The sequence below is a fragment of the Euprymna scolopes genome, chromosome 11 (assembly GCF_053919585.1).
Source record: "Euprymna scolopes isolate OS-2025 chromosome 11, ASM5391958v1, whole genome shotgun sequence".
Taxonomy (NCBI): Eukaryota; Metazoa; Mollusca; class Cephalopoda; order Sepiida; family Sepiolidae; genus Euprymna; species Euprymna scolopes.
In genome coordinates this window covers 65,128,260-65,145,307 of record NC_136492.1, presented here as the reverse complement: position 1 = coordinate 65,145,307, position 17,048 = coordinate 65,128,260, and the positions used below count along the sequence as shown (strand labels likewise).

Sequence of the window (17,048 nt, the reverse complement as noted above, 5' to 3'; positions counted from 1 at the left end):
CTATCTCTATTAATTTATTTATTGCGGACTATTATTCTCATCTTTATTAGTTGTTGTTTCACAACGTTTCGGCCAACTATTCCTCTGGCCTTCATCAGGTGGTAACCGTGACAGATAGGAACTTCGAATCTCCTAACTGCATTCTCAGCTATCACTGCCATCCATAAATTAATATAAATAATACTCATCTCAATAATGAATTCCAATTAAAATAATATATATACTATTCGGTACGGACCTGACCATACCATTCGGTATGGACCCGACCATGGAAGATCAGATAATAAATAAATGTGGATTTATAAGATCAAAAAATCCGACCTTGCTCGCCCTTCGGGGCCCGTGGCGCAGTTAATAGAGATGTTGACTCTCTACGGTTCCAGATGAGCATTGTCTGAAGATAGCGGTTTCAATCCTACCCAAAGCCGGCCAGAGGCTTGCTTGGCCAAAACATGGTGAGGCGACAACAACTATGGATGGCAGTGATTGCTGAGAGGAGATTCAAAGTTCCTATCCGTCATGGTTACCACCTGACGAAGGCCGAAACGTTGTGAAACAACTAATAAAGATGAGAATAATAGCCCGCAATAAATAAATATAAATAATACTCATCTCAATAATGAATTCCAATTAAAATAATATAACCTATCTCTATTACATTTTTAGTAGTGCATAAGGCACATCTGATTGAGTTGAAATAAAATAGTTCTTATTTAAATTCTTGTGTCTTTTCTTTTAAAGTTTAATATTAATATTTTTTGGTAAAATAATTTTTCGGTTAAGCATTTTGTCGAACATTTTTCTGTTGAGGCAGAAATCTTTTTCTAAGAAAATACCTAACTTTGTAAAATTATATTTATCAATTAATAAAACATGTTAAACGTCACATAAAAATTATCACATAATGCAATATTTACAAAAAATATGAATTTTTAAGTAATAATGGTTCCTACCAGTGTCATCGTTCACCTGCAGTGATGAACTTGCACCTCTATACCACACTGAAGTGATTATCTGATTTTATGGGGAGAAGCCACAACTAATTTTTTGCTATTTTGATTGGATATATGGCCTGTTTTTGTCCTATTTTTTCATATTTTTGGAAGGAAAATTGACATTATGTGAAATATTAATGTCACCGACAATATTTCACTTGCTATTATTATTTCTAATAATGCTCTGAATCAGCTCTATTCAAAATGAGCATAATTGTTTCTTTTAATTTGAAATATGTGCCAAAAATATAATTTTTTGTATTGAAATTAAGAATTTTGGCATTAATTTGCCAAGGAGTATAATTTTTAAATAAAAATTTATTTATTTGAACACAAATATTTCATTTCAGTAGGAACATTTCTAGTGATTTTCCAAGTGATCAGTAATTTGTTGACATTCATTACAATGCTTGAGCACTGAAGAGTCAGTTTTGAGCAAACTTTTGAATTGCTAGTGACCATCAGTAAGATGGAGTTCAAGAGCTATTCTCAGTGGATTTTTATCTATCAGTTTGGAATCTACAAACAGCTTTAAAGGTGCAATTGCATTCACTATCTTGTAATCGATGGCAGTGTATTTTGTGTATTTAAACATATTTCAGTGTTTTGCTTTCTTCAAAATACAAAATAATTTTTTTGAACTGTCAAAGTAATTGTTTATCAAACATTCCCAAAACACAATGGTATCTTCTTGTTAACCACTATTAAAAAAAAAAAAACAATCAATTCTCTAATGTCAGTAACACTGAGTACTATGGAGAAGCAATCTTTTCAGTTGTTGAATTGGCAAATCAATGTTTGGAGTGTCAAATGACAGAGGAAGGCAGTAAATTGTCTGAACAATGCTGTTAGCAAAACAAGCTTTTCTTTCATTAATCAATTTCAGGTCCCAATTATTTTGAACATCTGAATTGTCAATTTTTGGCCGTTTTCTATTTGAAGCAGTACATTTTTGCCTCAAATCATGGTCAATAATGATTATTTTTCTTCTTACAATGACAAACTGGGAGCCTTGACAGAGCAAGGAGGAAGTAGTGGCAAATGAACTTTGTCTTTTTTGTCCCTCAATCTATAATATTCAGTCCATGCAGTTTTGTCACATATGGTCAATTTAATGGATCAAAGTCTATCAAATAAACATTGCAGTGTTCTAGTACTTAACAAAGTTACATAGGTCATTCCATCTGAAAAGCCATCAGATCCCAAATCAACAATGATACAATCGATTGAAATACCTTGGGTTTTGTGGACAGTCAAAGCATATCTGAATGATAAAGGTATTTGAGATCTAGTCACAAAGAGTCCATGAGCAAGCTCATAATCAGCTTGTACAAATTCAACATTAACTGCATGGTCTATATGATCAGATTTTGCAGTCACAGCAACAACTTTACCATTTTTCATTTGTATTTCAGGAATAGTAGTCATCACAAATGAACTTAGCTTTGACACAACATTTTGTTGAGTCTCGCAGTTCATTGCTCAATTAATATTCCAGCGAGTTGAAAATTACTTTAAACCAATTACAATACAGTGATATCGTTTGTTAAAATAATTTCTAACAACGTCTCAAGTTTATAGATTATTCCAACTGCTATTGTCCTTGTATCAATTGTAATCTCACATTTGCAGTAAGGTATAATCTGGCGGATAGTAGAAAGTGTCTTTCTGAACTTGAGAATATTTATTATAACTAAAAACCTATAGCGAGTTGAATCAGAATAATCAAATTGATACAAATGATTAATGCTCATCGGGAACTTAATAAAGATATTGCTTTAAGGTTTTTTTGCAATTAATTTATATATGTACATAAAAACAAAAGCGTTGTGAAACTGAATATAAAAGCATTTCATCTTTCCAGATTCCGGCGAGTTTCGAACTAGCAACCCTCTGCATGTTCAGTAGATGTGATAAACTACGGAACCTTAATGAGTGCCCAATGTTGTATATACTATTGACTCCGAGTAAACAAATTGATTCAAATGATTAATGCTCATCTCAAATACTCTGGAACTTAATAAAGACTAGCAAAACCCGTGGAAATTACATGGTAGTTGAAAATTTTAAACATCAGTAAAAAAAATCTTATCACATAATCAAACAATTACAAAGCTGTCGGATCTTGTACCATTAAAAACTTAACTAAATTACAGGTACTCTTGCAGAATTTGATTCGGATCCTTGGGATTTTCTGTCAATTATGGTTCAAGCTCAGACAGCAGTCACCGGATTAAGCCAAGCAAAGTAATAGACGCAAACAAATTTAAAAAATTTTTTTTTTAAATAAAAAAAAACCTACTGTAAATTTATTGATTATATATATATATATACACATATTTATTTTTAAAGAAAAGTTGCATTTTGTGTTGTTTATTTACTTTTGCAATGTTCTATCAACAAAAGTCTTTTTTCAAAAAAAGAGTAACATTTTTTTAACCATAATTGTTAGGTGAAAATACAGTTTTTTCTTTCAAGAAAACTTACATTTTTTAAAGATATTTTTAAAGAAAATTGGCAGTAAACTTTTTTTTTGTTTTGTAAACAGAAGTTGATCTTTTTTATCAGAAAAGCTGAATTATTTTTGTGAACGTACAGAAAAGTTTTTTTCAAGAAAATTTACAAATTATTTTTTGTCAACAAATGTTGACAAAATAAATAGAAAAAATACCCACAATCACCAAAAAAATAATTTAAAAATTATATTTTTTATACAAAAACAAACAAAAATAATGTCGATTTAGTGCTTCAACATTTTAACAATTCTCGTCTTAATACAGTGACTGCCGGTCGAGCCCGAGCCATAATTGCTGGAAAATCCCGAGGATCTGGGTCAAACTCTGCAAGAGTACCAAATTACAAAGCTCTGGATCTTCAAGTCCTGGTATCTCTGCTGACACAATTGCATCAATTTGTTGAACTGTTCTGATCTTATCCTGATCTCGCAGCATTTTGATCATGTGGTAGCCATTTTTTTTTTTAATTCAATAAAATAGACATTTTCAAATAGAATTCCCAATACATGATTCTGAACGAACATTGCAAAAAGACTTTTTCCTAAAAAAATCAATAATTAGATCATAATATATAAAATATCTCAAATGAATCAGAAAATGAAAGTCGTATCATTATCACTATTCCAAAAGAAGTCATTAAATATTTGTTGAGTAATTTAAAATTTGTTTTTTTATATAGTATATCTCAAGTGTCATTACGAAATAGCCATCACAAGCGAACTTGGCTTCAACACATTTTGTTGAGTCTCGCAGTTCTTTGCTCGACTGATTCTTAAAAGTGTATGCAATCAATGTATTGTGAACTGTTAGGTTCCGTTTAAACTGTTATTCCATTAAACCATCAAAAATAAGACATGATTTGATTTGCATTTGATGAAAACCGATTTTCTTTTTTTGTTGCAGACCATCTACTAGTTGGGCTGTTATGTTCAAATCCCAAGAGTGATAGGAGCCTTCTATCATGTTTTAAAATGACAATGTTCAATGAGTTAGATTGGAGATGTGCCGCTGTACAAATCATGCTTTCTACTGATCTAAGTTTTGACAACAGGACCATTGCCAGCACCCTCAAAATGCAAATCTGTATGGTTCAACACTTTAGGGCACAGCTCAACATATCGGACAATTCACGATTATGGTCTTTGGTGTGGTTTCAAGTGAGAGCCACATCATGCCACCTCACATCTTCGAAGTCAGCTTGAAAGTCAACACCAAAGTGTACCTGGGTGTGTTGAAGAGTGTGGTGATCCCCTGGTGCAATCAGGTGGTCATTGGCAGACCCTGAATGTGGCAGCAGAACTCGGCACTGACCCACAAGCCCATAGAGACCCAAGCTTGGCGTCAGAAGGAGTGCTACGACTTTCTAGCTTTCTCTCAATGAACCCCCCCTCCTCCTCCCTCGACCTGAACTTGCTGGATTACTTTGTTTGGTCATATGTTGAGAAGATCATCAATATGACGAACAACACTAAAGCCTGATCGCCGCCATCCACCAAGTATTCGCTGACTTCCCACAGGCACTTGTGAAAAGGCATGCTCCCAGTTCCGGACTTGTATTGAGGCAGTGATTGAGGCTGAAGGCGGCTACATTGAATGATAGGTCTACTACATAATCAAGTTGCTTGAATTGATTTTTTCAATAAAAGTTTTAAAATAAAGCTGTAGTGTTGTTTTCTTTAGGGCAACAATTTTATCGTTCTAGAAAGAGACTATTTAGTTAAAGTCAATAGTCAAGTGTTAACTATCCCACACACTATTCTACACTTTTCCAAATGGCTTGTTTACTATTATATCCTAACTAAGAATTTCTGGGGTTAAATTTGACACATTATTGCCAAAAGTCAGTTCTCCAAAATTTGACACAGCAAACCAGGGTACCAACTTAAGCAGCACTCACCCTAGGCATGTTGAATTCACAAGTGATCCCCCAGTTGCATATATACCCTCATCAGGAGAGATGACAGCATTAAGTTTTTGCAATTCTTGCAAGAAGGTGTCAATGTCCTCCTACATACAGCAACTGGTATTATTACCAAATGATCACCCATCTGGAACTGATCAAGCTCAACATTGCTTAACTTGAATAATCTAACAGGGGGGGGAGAACCAGTATGTACACATGATTATGTGATATATAGCCAGAGTAGGACTACTCTGGCAATGAACGTTGAGGAGAGGAGGGTGGTTTGTTACGGTGTTGGAGGGTCGACGGGGAAAGTAAAGTTTATGTCTAAGTGAAAAATCTAACAAAGTGGAATGGGAGAAAGTATGACAGAGGCAACAGATGTAAGGGGTACCTGTAAGAACCAACAGAATCTCCCACTCTTTACCCAGTTTTAAGTGGGACGTCTCATGTGGGTTTCAGCATGGAGAGGGCAGTTAGTTCTGGAGGGAGGGGGGGATGCACTGAATGGCTAAAGGTTTGAGAACAACAAGCTATGTGAAGGAGTTATGAAGGTTCCTTGTGGTGGAGATATAGTCAAAGGAGAGGAATTGAAGTAAACTGAAGTATAAAAAAAATGCTGGAATGGACACAGCAATTTAAGCCGATGTTACTGGAAAGAAAAACTAAGACTCTTATGAATGTAAACAACTTGTAAGACCAAAACAGTTACTCATGGAGTTTAACAACAGATAAAAAATTTTACGTTGTTTTCTTTGACTTCAGTGGGGTAATCTTTTCACTTTTTAAAGTTTATGGCAGAGCAAATAAAGTACAAAGTAAAAGTTAGTTCTATGTAACATCCTTCTAGAGGTTAAAGGTTCAATCCTCAACATGGCTGATATAAAGAATACAATTGTAAATTACTAAAGACTTCTATTCGGTCATGACTGACAGAATATTTTTGCCATATTTTTTTTTTTTTTTTTTTGTTTAAATATTTCTATTGGAGTGCCAGGCAATTTTGTAAAAATTGATTTCCTCATTCCTTTTCGCTTCTAATGAAGCAAAATAAAAGTAAGGCGCATTAAACATTTTTTTAAAAAAGATTAATCATTAATCTCTACCCTGATGACAGTTTTCTCAAAAATAGTAAAATTTATTCATTTATTAGAAAATAAAAAATAAACATTAGTAATTAAATGTGTATTAAAAGAATCCTGAAATGTTGCATTTAGATTTGAAAAAAAAAAAAAAAAAAAGTCTGCATAGGTATCCATTATACTAATGCCACATTTACATACACACACAAAGTCATTCTTTCAAATGTTTTCAAACAAAGGACAAAACATTACAAAATTCCATCTGCCTGCTTCCCACTGGACTACAACTTGGATGTGTTCAAGTCCAACGTTAACAAATTCCTAATGAACCACCCCTTAATAAACACTTCATCAAATCTCCGACCTTGGTGATCACTGTGTAAAAAAAAAAAAAAATACAAACTGTTATGCTAATAGAAGAAAATACAAAATCTCACCTCGGCCAGCAATGACATCAAAATAGGACGAATCCCTTTTCTGAAATTGGTCAATGCCCGAGACACTTTTATGCTGCGAGTCTGATTGGATGAGGCAGTCATTGCTGGAACTCAAGTCGATGTTCTGGTAAGAAGCGTTCAGCCCAGTCGTTCCAGATACGTCGGCATTATCCAGCAGGCGGTCTTTGCTTTCCAAAAGAATTGGAATAAACGGCAAGTAGAGAGCAGCGATACGTCCCTGGTGACCCTACAATGGGCAAAAAGAAAATTTCATCAAATTAATAACAAAAGTAAATGAAAAAATGTTTTTGTGAATTGTGTTTTGAATAGAAAAAAATATCACTTTTCTTAATCTCACTAAGTAAACTAGGTAATGAGAGATTTATGGAGAACGGAAACAAGAAAAAACGCAAGCTCTGTCCATTGGTTGGTCAGCCGTAATTAAGTTTCAAATAAATTTTTTAGATGCAAACGTACATCATTATAAAAGGTTTCACATTAATTCTTTTTAATAACATTGTTACATTTGTATAGTTTGAAAGAACATATCTTATCAAAGTTTCCTCTTGTTTAAGTTTTTTGGTCAATATTGATTTGGCATAAGTCTTGCGATTACTAAACTATAAAAAAAAAAAAAGCAAGAGAGGAGTAGGAGAGAAAGAAAGGGGGAGGAGGAAGAAGAGCGGGTGGAGGAATGAGGAGGGAGAGCGAGGAACGGAGTGGAAGAGGGAGAGCGAGGAACGGAGGGGAGGAGGGAGAGCGGGGAACGGAGGGGAGGAGGGAGAGCGGGGAACGGAGGGGAGGAGGGAGAGCGGGGAACGGAGGGGAGGAGGGACAGCGGGGAACGGAGGGGAGGAGGGAGAGCGGAGAACGGAGAGCGGGAAACGGAGTGGAGAAGGGAGAGTCTGAAACGGAGTGGAGAAGGGAGAGTAAGGAACGGAGTGGTGGAGGGACAGCGGGGAACGGAGTGGTGGAGGGACAGCGGGGAACGGAGTGGTGGAGGGACAGCGGGGAACGGAGTGGTGGAGGGACAGCGGGGAACGGAGTGGTGGAGGGACAGCGGGGAACGGAGTGGTGGAGGGACAGCGGGGAACGGAGTGGTGGAGGGACAGCGGGGAACGGAGTGGTGGAGGGACAGCGGGGAACGGAGTGGTGGAGGGACAGCGGGGAACGGAGTGTAGAACGGACAGCGGGGAATGGAGTGTAGAACGGACAGCGGGGAACGGAGTGTAGAACGGACAGCGGGGAACGGAGTGGAGGAGGGACAGCGGGGAACAGTGTGGAGGAGGGAGAGCGAGGAACGGTGTGGAGGAGGGAGAGCGAGGAACGGTGTGGAGGAGGGAGAGCGAGGAACGGTGTGGAGGAGGGAGAGCGAGGAACGGTGTGGAGGAGGGAGAGCGAGGAACGGTGTGGAGGAGGGAGAGCGAGGAACGGTGTGGAGGAGGGAGAGCGAGGAACGGTGTGGAGGAGGGAGAGCGAGGAACGGTGTGGAGGAGGGAGAATAGGGAACGGTGTGGAAGAGAGAGAGAGCAGAAAACGGAGTGGAGAAAAAGGGATTGAGAAGCAGAGGTAGAAAAGACAAAAAGAGAGAGGGAAGATCAAGAAGAAAAAAAGGGAGGAACAAAGTTATAACCACCGAGTCAGAGCGGACCTTGGAATCATGGTAACAAATGGATGACTACATTTCATGCTCAGATCAAACAACATGAAGGATGATAATCTTTAAACATCTAAATCAAAAACAAGCTTTGGCATATTGTTTCAACAATATATTTTCATGAACACATCAACTGTGAAAAATTGAGTTTGAACTTGATTTTACCTTAGCACTATAGCGGTCATCAAATGCATGCTTGGCAATCTGATTCCTAAGTACTGTAATTGCACAACGGTGCACATCTCTGCTGTCATATAATGCAAGTTTGAGTTCCTGAAGTAACAGGCCAGCCATGTAATGGTTTTTTCGGTATTCATCAGACAACGTGTAGTCATGTTTCAAATCTACCAAAGCAAAGTAAACAATCATTAAACAATCATTTAATGAAAAAGACGCAAGCTTATCTTTTAAATGGAAAAAAAGTTGTTTTCTTATTGACATTTTGTACAACAAAAATAACGGAGCAATCAGTTCAAAACGAGGGATAATCAGGAATATTAAGTAAATAAATAAAATAACAGAAACAAATTACACTTTTTAGCCCATTAAAATCAGGCAAATATTATACCCAGTTGACTTGGAATTAGTGTTTTATACTAACTTGATGGTCGAATATGTTTAAATTTGTGCTTATTTTTGCATTAATTCTCATCTCTTAATCCCTATTCATCACAAATTATGCATCAAACGGATACAATAATACTTAGTTCACTGCACCGTAACAAAGAGTTACACAAAATTTCAGCCCAATGGCTTCTGATAAAATGTGAGAGTAAATATGGTATTTTGGTGACTACTCTTAATCTCTAACTGTGCATCAAACGGATATCATGATACTTAATTCTCTGCATTTTATCATATAGGTTCATACAAAAGTTCAGCCAGATCGGTTCAGTAGTTCCCTCTTTAAAAGACAGACTAGGAGAAATATAGTACAGATGATTAGACATTTATAGTGTTTCGTTTAACCCAATAACTATATATTGCTTACTTTGAAGAAAAACTTTTGTTTTGAATCAAAAATTGGTAAACATTTGATAAATGTTCACCAATATATTTGTGAGATTTAATCTATGGATAAAAAACAGATTCAGCTTTTCCCACTGTCGCTTTGATAAATTTAATTATAATTGTTCACATAACTTTTGAAAAGGTAAATAGCAAACATTTAAAAATTGAAGTGGATAAGAATTGCTGGAAGAAAATGAATATTTTCTAATCCATTTCTTAAAAAAAACAAAAAAAAAACAATCTTTACATTCTTAACTTTCCAGCGAGTGGTTATTGCATGCAAAAAATTAGTGCATTTATGAGTTCTCACAATTTTGATCGACTTTTAATTTCAACATTTTATTCAGATTAATCAGTTGTCATCGGTTTCACACAACATAAACAAATAGAGCAAATAAATATCCATAGTATAAATCAATCCTAGGATGGTTTACACCGTACTAGCATTATCATATTCAGTTTAATATCTGTTTTACATGCTAACGTGTTGGATGGTTTTAAAAAAAAAAAAATAAAAATAAAAAAAAAACTGACTTCCAAACTAACATGTCTATGGCCAGGTCTTTATCTTTTTCTCAAGTCACTTTAATATCACATCCTCCCATGTTTTCCTTGACCTTCACCTAGGAATTGGATCTGCTACCTTAACTGATCAACATTTACTTACTCAAGAACTTGGAGCCATTCTTTCAACATGGGCATACCATCAAAGTCTCCTTTCCTGCACATCTCCCTATACTATCCAGGTTAGCAGAAATAAACCTCTTTTTAAGATATATAAGTCTCCACACTAACGTAATGTACTTGCAATAACCCTTATCCCTGAGTGGCTTCCGGGCCTTGATAAGTGGTGATCACTGTGTAAAAAAAAAAAAAAAAAAAAAAAAAAAAATTAATTTTTTTTCTTCTTTTTCCATAATTTTCTGTTGGTGAACTGAGGAAGCTAGACTTTGTATAAGGTTGTAGCTGAAACATATATACACATATGTAACCCAAATATATATATATATATATATATATATATATATATATATATAAAGGAATAAATGCAGAGCTTAGTTACGTTTCTAAGAGCACAATATATTTACTGTGGATAGTTGGATGCAGTGAAAATTTTATTAGATATTAATCGATACTGGCTGTTTCATGATTTGAAAAATCTAGCTCATTGAGGTAGGAAGTATTCTTCCTTTTCTAGCTTATCTCAGTCAAAACAGTGTTTTCGGTTCCAATACTTCACGTTTCATACAAGACATTGAACGGATAACCACTTCTAGGAACAAGCCTAGAGAAACTGCTTGGATGTTTTAGCGTCTATAATAAGCTATGCCATCTCCATTATGATGTCATCCCACAATGTCTAAATCTTGATGAAAAAGAAATTGCCCTCATGTGGAGGCTGATTTAAAATAATTTATTTTTTAAAAGTGTAACTTTCATTTGAAGGCGTTAAATTTTTGTTTTTTTAATATAAATTAATAAATTATTCAAAGACAGAAAGTGTTTTTGTTCCTTTCCTTTTTAAGCATATAAGATTGAATATGAAATGCCATTCGAACTACGGTTTCTCTTTTCAAAGACATGATCAAACTAAAAACAAACGAGTATCAAAAAAAAAAAAAAAAAAATGCCTAATTAAGGAATTAGTACATAATTTCAAAGTCAAAGTAGCTAAACCCAGGACTTTCTTTTCCTGAAAAACAATTTCTTTCCCATCTGTAAACAAAATTTGACCCCCCCCCCCGTAATTTAATCTGTACCCATTTAAAGACAGGCACATGACAAAGAAATTAGTGAGAACTTTTTAGAATATCAAGACTCGGGTTCAATCCGCATCCAGCTTTTCATCATTTCATAATTGGTAAATAAGAAAATATGATAAAAACTCAGAAAATAAATAATAAGAAAATATGATAAAAACTCAGAAAATAAATAATAAGAAAATATGATAAGAAAATATGATAAAAACATAAAAATAATTTTTATATTAAAAAAAAAAAAAAAAAGATTTAAGACAAAAGAATTTTTTAAAATCTTTTATGAAAGAATCTTCATAATTTCTATTAAAAAACAAAAATTTATTAAGAAAAAATATCTGTTATCCAAGATTTTTTTATAAATATACAAAAAGTTATGTAGGTGATTGAAGCACTAAAATAAACCAATGCACATTTTCAAATGCCACAGTCCTAAACTACATTCAAGCTGGAATATAAGCAAGTTTGATTAAGCAGAGGGAAACTTCTGCTGATAATATAGAGGACAATTATTTAAGAAACTAATATCATAATCTACAGATTTTTTTAATCCAAAATTTATTCACATTAAGCCAATTCAGATATAAAATGCAGATAAAAGATGTAGTTATTTTTCAAATGTACAAAAAAAATTACAGCCTTTAGAATCAGGATTGATAATCCTCGCTGTTAATCAGATTTGAACAACAATCCCAATTATCAGTAGAAAATATGGGACTTTTGTCGTGTAAATTTAAAAGGAAAATTTTAATTCTAAAAATTTATTAGGGGATTGATATTAAACATAAAAATCGTCACATCAAAGTATATGTTTTAAATACTTTTTAAAAAGTATTTAAACAAAATGAGGAAGAAATCAGTTTCTAAAAATATTTTAGCATTCTCAACAGTCGATGAAAATATAAACATTATTTCTATTTATACTAATTTATTTATTGCGGACTATTATCCCCATCTTTATTAGTTGTTCTTTCATGACGTTTCAGCCAACTACCCTCTGGCCTTCGTCAGGTGGTAAATGTGACAGATAGGAACTTCAAATCTAAAAATTCTCAGCAATCACTGCCATCCATAGTTGTTGTCATCTCACCACGTTTTGGCCAAGCAAGCCTCTAGCCGGCTTTGGGTAGGAGTGAAACCGCTATCTTCAGACAATGCTCATCTGGAACCATAGAGATTCAACGTCTCTATCAAATTTTGAAATTGCTTTTATATGCAGACATGCAACTAACTTAAAACTATATACATGTACTAGACAAAATATCTTATAAATTTATAACTTCAAAATATTTTTTATTTGAAAAGTGTTTTTACTGTAATATATATATAAGCTATGAATATGGCAACTTACACAGAATTTTCCATGTTGCATCCTTGTAAGGATTCATCAAGCTTGAAAAATTCTAATAAAGATGAAATGCAGTAATTTTATGTAGCTTGATTGCCATATATATTCTCATAGTTTACTACCTAGCTTAACTTAAATATTGAGCACTGTTCAAGCAAATAACAATATATATATATATATATATATATATATATATATATATATATATATGTAAAGTGACATTGTCTGGCTGAAGAACTGTTTCTACCAAAATCCTCTTTCAGTTTTTGCTCTACAGACGTGAAACTTGAGATATGGAAGATTTTGACTTCGATTAAATTCTATTTGGTCTTTAGCTGGCAAAAGTACATACTAAGGGGGTGAAAATCGAAAATTGGAACTTGGCAGGCATTAATCGAATTAAAGTGCTCTTTTATGTATGCATAAACATACATTTATAGGTTCAACAACAGTGTTTCTTATTTTTCATATGGGCATGGATGTGGCTCAGGCCGTAACGAATAAGGCTGGATAGGTCTATGTTTTGATTTCAATTCTAGCTGATGGCATCGAAGTCATTTTTTTTTTAATCTAATTTTGCAATCATTATTATATATTGGGTACAATATAATAATCAATAGAGGATTAGCTCTATAATAATAAATACGAAATATGCATAAATTAAAATATCATTCAAGCATATTTTAGGATCGTGCAATGCTGGGTGGCTTTCTAGTGTGTGTATATATATATATATAAATATATATATATGTGTGTGTGTGTGTGTGAACATTTATATACCCTAATATAAAGGCAAAGTTAGAAGCAATTTCAAAATATAAGATAATATTTCATGTATTAACTTAAACGAGTGTTTTTAGAATCTTTGTAATTAATAGCTCCTTCCTACAAAATTAATGCTTGATTTGAGTTTAATTTTTCTTCTTTTTTTCTTGTTCGGACGGGAGTGGTAGCAACATTGGTGCATATCCTTGAAGTCATGCATTTTGATTCAATTAAAAAAAATTAATCTGGCCTCAGAATATTTTTTTTAAATGGACACCATCTAACAGCAGGAGATATGTCTGAAGCCAGTAAAAATATAAATGCTTAGCATTACAAAAGATATAGCCAGCTTAAACAGCTTTGTTGGGAGAGCGTCAGATTTAAGATCTGAATGTCCTGTTTTCAGTATTTTATAAAATTCTAATTAGCTAGAATATAACAATATAAACTCGTTTCAGTGACCGCTAGTAATGTAAACCTGAAAAATAAAATTTAGCATTTTTTCCATTATCTGCATTAAATTATGTTTTGTTTTTTTTTAAAAAGATTATAATCATTATTAATAATTCATTTAAATATATGTCTGATAAGAAATCAATAAAAACGTGATATTTTTTAAGATACAGTTCCCAACAAATACCACACATGATCATTAAAAAAATTAACAATTCTTTCTACAATCCAATCTGTAAATAAACTTCACATATGCCTCAGTTGTCCATCAAGTTCAAATTATGACTGTCCAACAGTTTTTGCTTTATTGCTGTTCAAGTTTCTTTTTTTTAATTGTTTTTATTAAATTTTCACCCCAAACAAGACACAGTACCACTTTGATGTAGGGGGCTACTATCAGGGACATGAGTTTCAGGGATACTATGTAGGATGTTGAGCAACAAGATGTCTGTTCACATTACACTTGAACTTATGCATGTCAGTACAGTTGGGGGAAGCAGGAAACTGGAAGGGAATTCCAAAGTCTAGCAGTTCCGGGGAAGAAACTATTAGAGTAGAAGGCTTTCTTACATCTAAGGATCTCTACTCTGTAAGGGTGGGACTTTGCTGCTTGGGGCTCATTTTTGTGATTATCTCATCAGTAGGAGTATATGATCCTGCATAAGTTACACACTTATTGGACTTTAACACCACAGATTTTTTTTTGATTATCTCTAAGATAATGTCGATCAAAAGACTATTTCTGAATTGAAAAGAACCATCACAGACAAAATCAGAGCAGTGCTGAGAGAGGAGCATGTTAGAGATGGAAAAAGGTGTACTTCTCATCACACAACAATAACAAAGCAGAGTTTTATGTTGCGAGTGAAACAGTCGCATTTGCAAGTGATTTTTCCAAAGTGGCAACTAGAAATAATAAAACACTTATTTTTTCGCAATTGTGTGTTTTTTTTTTACTCGCAATCTTCCAAAACTCATTACCAAGTGAAAAAATATCTTTTCAATCCTTATTTTTTAATAAAACGAGCAAAGACAAATTATTTAAACAATAAAAGTTTAATAGAACAATATAACCTTTTTAACAAAAGCTGCTTAAAAAAATCCTGAAGAAATTCAAATGTTTATAATTTCAAGTCTCAACATAAAATTCAGTGCATTTTTAGAATTACACTTATCTAAAAAAAAATAAAAAAAATAAATAATAAAATAAAAAAAAAATCTTAATGATGAACATACTTGTCACTGAATGAAGATGTCATATTCCAAAAATCATATGAGTTTGGCTAGTAAACGAAAATATTTAGTTGCCAAAGGTCAACTAAAGATAAATTTGTCCATAGTGCCCTGTAAAGACTGTTGGACGTTCATGGCTTAAAGTTGGTGGACAAATCAAGAATAGACTGGAGTTTATTTGTACAAAATATGGTTAGAATGGATTAAGGATTCCATGGGTAACAACTTTATTTTTTTTTTTTGCATTATCTTGTACAAAAAAAAAGCATCTGAAAAAAGCAGAAAAGTTTAACAGCCAATGTGTTGTGAAAATGGCAACAATGAAGATTAGAAAAGCAGTCAAAAACAAGACTGAATTTGTGTATAATCTAAGAAATGACGGAACTAGTGCCCCCCCCCCAAAAAAAATAATAGAGAAAAATCTGTATGATGTATGTACCCATGACGGAAGGAAAATATTGTACTTCAAAAAATCATACAAATTGATCAAACAGTTTTATTTTTATAAAGAAAATCATTTTTCTGTGAATTTGAGTTTTTCCAATGTCCTCTTTCTTCACATTTTAATGCCTTTCTAAAATCTTGTAAAAATTGGAATTATTTGGAATAATCTCCCTTGTTTGGCAAAAATGGTACCAAGACATTGAAGATCATCATTTAAACATAAAATTTTCTTTTCTTTTCTTTATTATACCTATTTACTATGCCTCCCCACGGGACAGAGTTAGACACCAGGGTCGTTTTTTAACGTGGAGAAAAGGTACAAAAATAAAAATTGTCTCAGTCGTGAAGGATTTCTCCTCCACCGAAAGAGAACAAGAAATGGAAGTACAGCATCTGAAGAACAGATACTACACTTAGATCTTGACCAAAAGGCCAAGAAGGTTAATTCTTTTATTTATTATAACTATTTGATCAATTTAAATGATTTTTTGTTATACAATATTTTTTTCCATCATGAATATGTACATGATTAAAATTTGTTTTCTTTATTTTTGGTATTGTTGATTTGTTTTATGAGAAGGAGGAAGGAAGACTTACACCACAATGACATTAAAATACAGTCAGAGGAATATGCAAGGATAATATTTTTAAAATAGCAAACAGAAACAGATTAATTTTCCAAAAATAGTCACATATTGATGCACACACATAGTTCCCTCAAGAATTTTATAGTTCCAATAGTAAAGGCTTACAAAGCTATATTTTTCTTGTGGTCATTTCAATTAAAGGGTTTCACTTTAATTGAAAAAATATATAAATAAAAATTTTTAAAAATTCAGAATGAAACATTTCTTCTAAAAAAAGTTCATCCGAGAAAAATTGTTTAACAAGAATTTAAAGGTAAAGTTTATATACTTTTAACATTATTGTAAAAAAAAAAATATATATATATAAATTTTCTCTCGGATTGTAAATATAGTAAATATAATTCTTCATTTCAAAAATTCTAAAAATGTATTGAGAACTTTTATGAATGCGAAAAGAATTTAAAAAATCAGATTCTTTTTTTCTTATATTTCATCAATCCAGTTTATTGTCGATATTTTTGAGGATCTCTTTGTTCATCTGGAAACTAATTCTATTAACACATGGAATTAACAAACCATAAATTATATCTAAGATAACTTAATAACAAACAATACATTATAAATCTTGTTTGAATCCATATAGAGTTATGGAAAATGTTCCAGAAATCAGAGTCAAACTTATACATTTTTATTCTCGAAACACAAGAAAAACTAATTCACGTTTCTGAATTTTTTAGATGAGGATTGATAATTTGGATTATCCTGACTACTATTCTCATCCTTAGTGTTATTTACAATGTTTTGGTCAATGTAAACTCCAACCTTCTTCAAGTGTATCTTGTCAAGTTTGGGAATCTTTC

General features: G+C 33.1%; 1 protein-coding gene and 1 pseudogene across 23 annotated transcripts in view; both read right to left on the bottom strand.

Annotated features, from left to right (window-relative positions):
* LOC145287890 (dedicator of cytokinesis protein 9-like) overlaps positions 1-17,048 on the bottom strand; it is a 718,435-nt gene that overhangs the window by 270,650 nt on the left and 430,737 nt on the right. For all 23 annotated transcript variants that reach the window (XM_080135819.1, XM_080135816.1, XM_080135818.1 and 20 more), the window contains 2 exons: positions 8,756-8,934; positions 6,934-7,180 (listed from right to left, as the gene is read on the bottom strand). In XM_080135819.1, coding sequence (XP_079991945.1) covers positions 6,934-7,180; positions 8,756-8,934 — 426 coding nt within the window. The remainder of the gene's footprint in view (positions 1-6,933; positions 7,181-8,755; positions 8,935-17,048) is intronic.
* LOC145288479 (U2 spliceosomal RNA) lies at positions 15,913-16,045 on the bottom strand (annotated as a pseudogene).